General features: G+C 26.9%; 1 protein-coding gene across 1 annotated transcript; it reads right to left on the bottom strand.

The window, feature by feature from the left end:
* Positions 1-281: 281 nt before the first annotated feature.
* LOC132917815 (endocuticle structural glycoprotein SgAbd-9-like) lies at positions 282-2,211 on the bottom strand. Its single transcript, XM_060978746.1, has 4 exons — positions 2,051-2,211; positions 1,578-1,909; positions 1,344-1,462; positions 282-524 (listed from the first exon to the last, which is right to left on the bottom strand). Exons 1-4 carry the CDS (start codon positions 2,066-2,068, stop codon positions 385-387), a joined length of 609 nt encoding a protein of 202 aa, XP_060834729.1. The 5' UTR covers positions 2,069-2,211; the 3' UTR covers positions 282-384.
* Between the last annotated feature and the right edge of the window lie 9,613 nt (positions 2,212-11,824).

Here is an 11,824-nt window from a genome sequence, read left to right as displayed (position 1 = left end):
GATACTTATGTACAAATATTAAGACTAAAATAAGCTGCGAGAATCAAAAGATATACGAACAAATAAAATAAAATTGAACCATTAAGATATACTATAATAATAGCGGTTATTCTAGTATGAGGCACATGTTAAAATTTAATAAAAATAATTTTTTTAGTAGCTCTTCAATCTGTTCACACAGAAGTAATTTAAACATAATTACTGTGTAGAAATGTAGAATAGTATATTGTAATATATTTGTGATTACTGATTAGGAATTAGAAATGAAATAACCATACACATTGTTATTACTTTTAAATGTACATCGCTTTATTGGACTTTATTTTTGTTTTTACAAATTTCAGGATTGTTATCATTAATATATTTTAGTCATTTTAGGCATCATTATTTGTTGAAATGTGGTGGTTCTAGTTTGGCTTGGGCCACTTGTTGTGCTACTGCTCGTTGAATTGCTGGATGGACACTTGGTCCGGTTGGCTGATATCCGTGTTCATCGGCTATGTATGCAACTTCAATTGGAACTCCTAAAATAATAATTTAATCATACTCATATAATACAGTGTCTATATACAATTAAAACACGAAAACATAATATAATATATGTATGTAAAATCGAATGCCTAATATATGTACGGTATGTACCTATATATTAATTGTATAGACTATATAGGTATATATTTCATTCATGCGAAAAAATGACGATTGATTTATCGAAAGTTTACATAATATTTCAATTATATAATGTATTATATCCACATTTATTAAAAACTTATACATATAGGTATAATTGTATACTGTTCGTCGATGGAAAATTATACCGATATAATATAATATAATTATACCAACTCAAAACTAAATAATAGGTATATGAATGTAATATAATATATGGTATTATGTTTTAGTGTTACGAGCTCCATATATCTATTGTTGAATGGGTTAATGCGAGTATGCGAGTATCTTATATTTTGTATAGGTACAATATTGTTCAATGATTACAATGCGACCATATTATCGCGGAGGTAGTCGAGACGAGAAGTAAAAGTGACGGACATTCGAATTGTATTTATTCGAAACCCGAATCAATCGCTGTTGTTTTGTTTATAGGTACAATATAATATTACATCATGGTCCATCGACGTCTTATTACTTCCATTTCGTATGTATTCGTTGTGATTGAATATTAAATTACATGCAGATGGCAGTGAAAATTCGACGACCGCAAGGAAAGAAAATCGAATGAAAAATAAACGTACGCGAGACTATCATTGTAATATGTCATTCGTTATGTTTATGACGTACGACGTATAGTGTTATGCATATTATTATAATAGATATGCAGTTACCTTCTGGAGTTATGGCGGAGTATGATCCTTGGACGGCCATTGCTGGTGGGTATCCTTGCACGGACGAATATCTCAAACCTCCTGCTTCTTGTCTCTGTGTTCCGTCAGCGGATTGGTAACTGTAAGCCATACACCCGATGAGTATATATTATAACATATAGCGTATTATGCCATTGTGGTAGTTCTATAGTATACTACAAAACACGCGAAAACCATCGTTATCACCACGCTCACCTGAAACTGTAACTGCCATCGGGGGAGATGTCAAACGAATGCTGTAAGATGGGCACGAACTGTCCGACGTACGCGGGGTTTGGGCCGTTGTTGTAGAATCTCTGAGGGATGTTGGATCCGCCGATGAACTGTTGGGGCAGCACACCGTTAAACTGTTGCTGTGGTCCACCGATGAACTGTTGCGGGTATGCCGCTGGTCTGAAGGCATTGAAATAAGGCGATGGCGACGGTAATGGGGAAGTTGAAACAACTTGCACCGATGCTGGTGGCGCCGTCTGCGAAGAGCAGCCCGCAACTAACAACATAGCCGTTATTCCGGCAAAACGCATCATCTGTACGGGAACAAGAGAAACCATATACATTTGAAAAGTGCGTTTTAGAGTGGCGAATATATTAATGTACAATAGTGAGGCGTAACGAAAGAGTCGTATGACTGTTCGAAAAAATTTAAAAATATTCAAATATCAACTCACCACTTTAAAGCCAGACATGATTGTTTCAGGACTGAAAAACTGAGTTGTCTACGACGGTTAATATGGTATACAATGTTATGGTATCTGTCGGATGAGCTCGCCGGATCGATACTGAATTTTAGATGGCTAAAACGGTCGTTTATAAACATTTTATGGCCACGACAATCACTCCCGTTTTGCCTACTCCGTAAATCGTCTGCTGCAGCGGCACAATAAGACATAACCCTGCTCACTCGTTATTGAGCAACAGTATACCACCGAGACCTAGTCAAGATGTTTTTAGACGTGTATACCTACACACATAATATTATACCCATTAACATCGCTGTATAGATATTATGTACCAGTTATGGGTACGTATTAATTTTATTAATTGTTTTAAGACGTGAAAGAGGTAATTCGTAAAACAAATTGCAGTTGAATCGATAAGACACGGTCATTATAATGTCAAATACTACTGCATATAGCATATGCATATAATAATATGTAATGTGTTATATATGTATACTGTATACTATGTACTTACCACTTATACTATAGAATATACACAACGTTACTGAGTTGTTTTGACTTACGGGCATGTATATAATAATAAAGGTCGTCGCTGGGTGCTGTATATGCTTGAATGCATATATTCATACAATATATATATAATTTTTTTTTATATTTTTCATAAACTATATTCTTATGTATACTAACTAAACCAACCCGTGTGTATATATATATATATATATTATTTTTTTTCTAACCCGTTCGTGAATTATTCGACGTAAAGTGTAAAGACAGCTATGTTATGTATAGTATACATATAGGTACGTTATTTATATTATATACATAGATATTAATGTATTATATTGCTTAAACATCTGAAAATTCGTGCAAAATATATATTATTTACTCACGTTTTTGTAACAAACAATTATTATGGTTTCGAAGTAACATATAATAATATAAGAGGAGCGTCCATCAAATAATGTATATAAGTACAAATATAGTATTTTCTAAATTACATATCTATATAATAATAACTAATGTGTATAATGGATATTTGGTGTTTACGTTGCATTATTTTGTGGGTTTTTTTAAGCAAACAACTATTTTTATTAAAACTTTTATAATAGTACCCTCACAAGTAAAAATTACGTACATATATATTTGTATATTACGTATATTTTATTTTTACAAAATATTAACAAACCGTTTTTTTAATTTTTTTTTTATTCATTAAAATATAATAACAATCTATACACATAATATATTAATATAAGTACAATAAGTAATTTTGGTTGAATACATAATAACGAGACGTAACGAATTTGAGAGAGAACTCAGTAGTGCCTCCCAACAGATTAAATTAGCAGATATATCTAGACTCGTTTAAGACGTCTCTAGAAGTTATCGTGAATTTTAAAATAGGATAGAATGATGACGTTTTATCAGTGGATTTTCGTGATGGATTAACTTAGGTCTTAGAGTGAAAAGAGACATTGTAAGATTTGGTTAGTCGCGAGAGAGTTGGAATATTTAGGTCTTTGTGGAGATTATTATTTATGATGAACCAGGAAACAGAGACAATTTGCCACAGACAGACTGGAATGCCTGAATTTGTTTTCGTGTTAGAGAACTTAACAGAGCCCTATTTATGGATGTCATATATAGGACTACGTTGGTCTTATGATTGTATGTATATAAATAGTTTGTTACTGTCTTAGATCGTAGACGTAAGTGGAGCAAGTGGATGGAGTTCACGGTTTTTCTTTTGTTTTTAAGATGTTGAGCCCAAGTTAGGCGCTTTTCAAAGTTCAAGCATAAGTATTCTATTATTGTTGGGTAGTGTGAATTAAGGGATTATTGAGCAATACTGCAGAGGGACAGTCTCTTGGTCTTAGAGATAAAGGATAAAGGATGATTTTGATTCGTTTATTTTTATCTTCCCGGGGTTAACAAACAGTTACAATTTGTAAATGCGTTTAATGATTAGTTTTTAAATTGTTTTACTATATAGTATATATACGTTTAGAATGTTTAAATAGTACTACTATCGTATTCTATCTTAATATTAAATTTGATTGTTTAAAGTAAAAATGATTCTATGCGACCTTTGCCAAAATCGTATCACACAAAATTTTAAAGACCCTGACCATACCTAAAGATTGCATGTACAACTCACGTAATGCAGATAAATTAATAACAATTAAAAATACGGACAGTATATTAAATTTATGTTAAACGATTAGAATAATTTTATCTAAATAATAAATATAATATATTATAATTTATACAGTTAACACTTATGTACATATATATAATTATATTGACGTGTTAAAAAATAAAAATTTGCTCAATACGTCAAATGTCGACGAATTAGCTATAGGTACCTACGTGTGGATAATACCTATTAAATATATTATTATATAATAAATCGATGAACAAGCAACTTCGAAGGTGGCTATTTGACTATTTTATATTATTTATATCGTTGTTTAATTATTTTCCAGTATAGTTCGTGCATTATATTACGCCAATTCGGCATTACATACATTATGATAATAATATATACGATGGTATCGTTGAATATCTTGTCATCTACAAGTATAGGTTCTCACCATATACAGGCAGATACGTGTAATTCGCATACAATCATATCTCTGAAAATTACTGAAATTACGCGATTTAATGTATAAAAAATATTGGTGATTATGACATTGGCATGGTACCTACGCGGCTACACGTATATAATATAATATATTTTGTAAAAATAAATTAAGAAATAATAGATCCGTAGCTAGCTTATTGTAATTTGTGAGTACCTAATAGGTATATAAAAGCGGGTTGTATTAATGATTATTACTGCTCAACGCTTATTATAATTATACATTGTTCGTCCAGCAGCATAGGTCCTCAAACATCCCGATTTATAAAACTTAAAACGCATAATTATATAACGACGTATATTATATTTTGAATGTATATATTTTATTGTATGTATAATGACGTAGTATTTTTGTATGTTTTTTTATTTGTTGAAAACTTTAAACGCATTAAGGACTAAGGTTAAATGCTGCAGTAAGTATGATAGCTTATAAAGGATGATAATCCATTAAAACGTGTACCACACTACCACAGTAATTACCTCAGTTGTATCTTTTAAGTGATTTTTATAGAATAATTTGAAAAATTATTGTAATGTTATAGATTATAGATTAAACTATTATAGTTTGTAATGGTATATCGTTACTGCGCCGTCACTTCGCCCTTGTGAATCATCCTTTTTCTATAAAATTATAATATTTATACCAAATTTACCTAATCACAGTCTATAGTTATTACTAGGGCTAGGATTTCTATGCAGTAAAAATTGTAAAATATGTATTTTATTTACCAAAATATGCAAAAACAATTTTTTTTTTTTAAATATTAGTTAATACGTATTACTACATTTATTTTTAAAAATTTTAAAATATGAACGACCGACGATTAAATCAAAGATTTATATTGGCTGAAACTCCTTTCCATATCACACAATGTTGTTGAAGCATATTTAAATGACGTGATTTGTCTCGGATTTAAAGTAATATTAACATTTTTCTTCCGTTTTATATTAACCATTTTTAATGTTACACGTTTTTAGAAATGTTTTGAATCCCTTATTCTTCTTTAGTATTACGTCCATTATTTTAGTTTAGATAGATAGTATATTTACGATAATTCGACAAATAAACCAATAATTATAGACGTTCATTAAATAAATATCATTTAAAATTAACAAGATTCTCCAAAATTTATAAATAGCAATTATATGCGTTATATTCAAAATATGCAAAAATATGCAAAAAAAATTGTACTATTTAATCAAGAATAAGCCAAATCGTGGACATATCTGACAACTAATCAATTTTAACTTAAGAAAAAAAACATGCAAATGCTTAGAAATCCTAGCCCTAGTGATTACTGATATTTGTATCCATTTATACTGATATAATGTTACCCAAACGGCTAAACATTGTTAAACTGATTGAATTCATCAAACCAGATTACACAACAATGTACTAATATACATATTTATGACATTTATTTTATTAAAAAGGCAATGACGTTTACGCTGTTTTTAGTTTCTAAACGGAGTGATAAATGATTGATTTTACAATGATGAATAAAGTATGTGTATTAAAGAAAATACTTCAATTCGTAATTTTAAAGGTGGTTTTTAAAAGAAAATTGGATTTAATTTGCACGTTTCTGTATTTTTCAAAATTAACAGGAAAAACAAACAAAAACATTATAATAATGGGAGTCTTAAGTAAAAAAACTAGTTTTTGGCAAAATTGATTTTATTTTTTTCGTGTAATTTAAAAACAAATAACCAAAGATATATAAAATGTTCATCCAATTTAATTTTAAAAAAAAATTGAATAAAGTATTGTCGTTTTTTTTTTTTTGCTTGAACGAAAATCTTGAACATTTAATTTAATATTTCTCAAAAGTTTTTGGTATGAAATTTAAAAATATCAAAATTATATTATAGTCACAATATTTTTCAAAAACTTATAATTATAGTCTATAGATACTTTAAGTTTTCACTAAATCGTGGGAATCGGCCGATTCAAATATATAGTGAAACCGCATTAATCGATTACTTTGGATTCGTACGTCATCTACACGCACAATACAATATAGCGTAGTAACTAATAATATATAAAGTATATACTTACATATATATAATATATATATATGGTACTTTGTAATACCAATATGACTATATGAGCAAAAATCATTCAAATTAAGTTTTTATTTTTGTGAGGAGAAGGAGGTAGAATTATATCTTTTGAAAAACCGTGGGAACTTCTCATTTCAAACAACCTTTTAAATGAATAAATATATAATTACTTAACTAAAATAAATAAAATATTAAAAAGAAAACAATGACTACATTAGGTATAGATGTAATCATGATAATATATTGCTATATCAAAAAAATTAAAATATTTTGTTTAATGGTTTAAAGTTTTAAACCGTTTTTTATATCAATCTACTAATTGTATACTGGATAATATTATATAAGTAAACGTATTGGTACTACATATATTTAAAAGTATATTATATAATACTTATAAGTTTTAAATTAATGTGAGTCTTGCATTCAGATCTATAAAAAACGATTAAGTATTGTCACTTATTATTTCCGTGTGCGCTTGTGAATGATTGAACGTATTTGCCCATTTTTGCCTAACCTTAATGTCGTGCAGCATTTTTAAATATATTATTCTCTATTTTGACTGTCATATGACTTTGCAACTATAATAATAGTATCAAAAAATTGCCCCTTGCAATAAACTTTGTCTGTTTTAAAAACGATACATATATAAGTCTATATAAATATTTCAAATATTAGTATATTATGGACGCAGTAGTTAATTTTTTGAAAATACACTTAATTTTAAGTCTTACTTATATTCTGAATCTTTTTTTTTTTTTAATTTCTTGAATTCAATAATTTTCATATTTTTAAACGGTTGTCCGTTCGACACAATATATTTTACAACTCTAACATTGGTCAATAATTGTCTATCTACAAACTGGATAATTTTTTTTATAAATTTTTGACCTATCTGATGCCATCACTCATATTTTTAATCAATATTTCAGCGAAAGTTGTCCTTGCGTAGGCATCAATCATTTGGATGATTCGTATTTTAGTAAAATAAAGTTAAAACTAGTTTTATAAATATGTAATCGTTTGTATTGAAGTATAATAAATCAATTTTTCATTAAAAATTAAAAAATTGCACAGATAATAGAATAATAGAATATAATAGAATACTCCCTAAATAGTTTATTTGAGGGCATAAAAAATACATATAGTATAATAAAATATACTATTTATACCTATGGCTATATGTATATAATAAACTGGCAGTAATCATATATGATATATATATATTTACTAAACTTCGAGTATACGTATAATTAAAATGTATTTGAATAGATGGTAAAATTGTTGTCAAATATACTATCACTTCACCTACGTATACTTATGTATAATATATCAACATTTTCAGAAAATTATTCAGTTGGAAATTTGGCACACTATATAAAATTTATCAAAAAGAACATATTTTAATCATACTTTTTAAATCAAGATGTTTTTATATACATCCATACTTTATTTTCTAATTTTATCATGCAAGAAAGTACAATGTAGTAATCCATGATAATCATCGCGGTCAAATGATCCAATCAAATTGTTGATAATTGTTAAAAAAATTATTAATTTAAAAATAATACTTTTAAAACTACTAGCTAGTTAAGACTGATCCTTAAACTGAGTTACTTACGTGTATAGTTTGGTTAAATTATAATTACCATAAATTATATTTGGTAGATATGTAGCCATGTAGGTTTTTTAATAAGAATAATTGACAGATATATATATATATATATATATATCGGATACGTTCGTAGATTACAGCCTAAAGGTAAAATTATACGTTACCTATGCTTCTTCTCGTCTGTTACTTGTTAGGTCTTAGAGAGTAGCTACCTATTTACTATTTAAGTATTATTTATGACACATAAGGATATATACGTATTTACTGCAACTTGCAAGTCTATTGTACCTATACAGCATAAAATCTATGATGTATATTGTATACATAATACATATACGTATATTGTGTTGCCACTGCCCACTTATTGTCAAATCAATGTAAACATATAATATAACATTACATTTTTTATATTTAAAACCAACTACCCTGGGAATAATATTTGTTGAAAAATTTATTTTAACTATGCCTTTATAATAAAACCTATATCATATACAAATATAAAATAATATTTAATTTATTAAGAATTATTATAGTTACTACTAATGGAACTCAGGTCTATTATTGACATTTAATTTCTATCCATTTTATGCTGAAAATTATTTAATTTAATATACAAATCAAATTTTATTTTATTTTTTCATTTTTTGAAAGAAATATGTACAATTTAATGTACAAAATATTTGACCGAATTGTTCCTGTATAGGTTATAAATAGTTATTTAGATATTAGGTACCTATACTATATAACTACGAATTATATTTGAATAAAATTAAAAACAGTTACCTTCTGAAAACCAATTATCGTTTTTTGTTCTATAATTCTATTTCAGAAGTATATGGGAAAATTATTAATTTACAAGTTAACAACCGGTTTCACAACTAAGATCTGGCGCTACCGCGCCTGTCAAACATCTTAAGTACTAGGTACCATCATTGCCTAACGGCACACACAATTTACAGGTATTGTGAAACAAATATTCAACAGTTTTAATACGAATGTTTTAAAAAATAAAAATAAATTACGACATATGATTCGGATTATACGTATTAAATACTGAATGTTGTTTAAATTTGATTTTTACTATCAAATAAACCTACAAATTGATATTTGCTTATCAGTTAGCATCTACTTGTCAATATTATAATTTATGTATGTGATTACTAGGGAATGGATTTAAATGAAAATTATATTTTTTTCCGAATGTCCGAAAACATTGCTTTCCAAGCACTTTCAAAACACTTCCAAGTTCACTCGATACATAAAGGAATTAAAAAAGGAACTTTAATTTTTTAATTTTTCTACATTTTTCAGACGTTTTTGCTTTTAGGATTATATTTTGATATTTTTAGTGCAATTTTTTTATTTTTAAGTCAATTTTTATATAGGAATTGATAAAATTTTATGAAAATTAAGCAGCACCTGATTATACAGTGCTATTATGAAATATAAGGTTTAACCAATGTATCTATCTAAATTGTATATTCATTTTTTGGAAATAATTTTCTAAGTAAAAAAAAGATATAGAGAATTTTTAAGAATAAAAATTTATATAATTAAACACATTTTTTCAATGTTAAAAATAATTTTAGAAAATTTTTTTAGTGCATTTTATAAAAAAATTTCTGTTATAAGTGCATTAAATCGTATTTTTAAAGCCATTTTTTTTTTGTTTTTTAGAGCATTTAAATCCGTTCCTTAGTGATAAGAAATATTTAGGAACAGTTTATGCGTTTTTAATGTTTCTTTGTTTATGGGCTGTAATTTCTAATGATTGTTTGAGTAATAAATTAATATAAGTATCAAATTTGAATTTTATCTATGAGATAATTTATATCTGTATATGGGCATATGGCTATCTATAAATAAGTATTATCTATATTACTAATACCGATTATAAATGTATGGATAACCGATAAATAGTCTAGAAAATTCGAAAATATAATTTATTATGATTCATAAATCATTACTCATGAAGTCATGAGTGTAGAGTAGTTCTTAACTTACTATTGTAGCGTTATAGCGTTAGCACTCGTATCGTCGCGTGATATTACGACTTTTATAAACGTATAATTAATATAAGAACCTTTTTTTTACTCAAGCAATTTTTTTCTTACACACAGGTAATGTTTTTATCATGACATTGCTCTTTTTTGAAATAATCTTTGAAGATTTGGTACCATAGTCCACACTTCATAATTGTATTTAGAAATATATAATAATAGGTTTTGTTTATCTGCAGTGTGCAATGCGACAAATGTAATAGTTGTAATAATAATAATGACCAATGTAATCGCGTCATCCATAACACCAAAAAAAGTAATCTAGCACGTCTTATATTCATGTATGATGTACCTATAACCTGTGGCATTATATAATTAATAAGACACTGGCGAACGTAATATGTAGACGTTCAATAGTCATAAGTGAACTTTGGAAAGGGCGCAGGGGTCAACCTCCCATTATGCAAATGAGTCCAAATCAGCTTTATTTATTTACACATAGGTACATAGTGAAGAGGTACTAAACGACACTAAACTAATTAATATAAAAAATAATGACCTTGTCCAAAAACGTCTAACCTCCATAGTTCCACCCGACCCGATTAAAAAAATAATTAAACAAAAAAGATTCAAAAGTTAAAATATATTTATTTTTTATTTATAAAAAAATAATATTGTCATGTATCCTACAGACAGAGGCATGTACATTTTTTTGAAAAGGAGGATATATAAATTGTGTTCCAATTATAATGGAAAAAAAAATTTATTCTCGCATTTACCTGTGAATTAAAAAACTATTTTTAATTATTATAATTATATAATAATAACTTTTAATTTTAAATACTGATATATTTTAACATAATTATTTTTATTTTTACAAAAAATATAATTGAAAAAAATCATTTTTCCCCTATATACATAATTTATATATATATATACGAGTATTATAACATGAATTACAAATCATTAGATGATTTCATGTATATAGGTACAAGTTGGTAAAAGTTGTAACGATAAAAAATATTAAAAATATGATTCTTTTATCGAACAACTTTAATTAAATTTTTATTTTAATATCTATTAAAGTTTTAAAAAATATTTTTTACATATTTACCATTCGAAATATAACAACATTGTTTTAAAAGAATCATATTTTTAAAAATATTCTGCTTCAAAATACGAAATTAAAAATAATATATGCTGTTATTCAATAAAATAAAAAAATTTAAAAGTGATAACGATAAAAAATATTAAAAATATAATTATTTTATTTCGACTGGAAATTGTGCAAAAAAATATTTTAAAAAACGCTAATAGATATTTAAATAAATGTTTATTATTCGATAAAATAATCACTCAACTATATATTATTAAACACTATTACACATTTCATAGTGATGTGTATTGTATTCATTACATTTCAAGTTTCTCGACGTCCACATAAT

This window comes from Rhopalosiphum padi, chromosome 1, assembly GCF_020882245.1.
Source record: "Rhopalosiphum padi isolate XX-2018 chromosome 1, ASM2088224v1, whole genome shotgun sequence".
Taxonomy (NCBI): domain Eukaryota; kingdom Metazoa; phylum Arthropoda; class Insecta; order Hemiptera; family Aphididae; genus Rhopalosiphum; species Rhopalosiphum padi.
The sequence above is the reverse complement of the archived record's forward strand: the minus strand, read 5'-3'. Positions and strand labels throughout refer to the sequence as shown.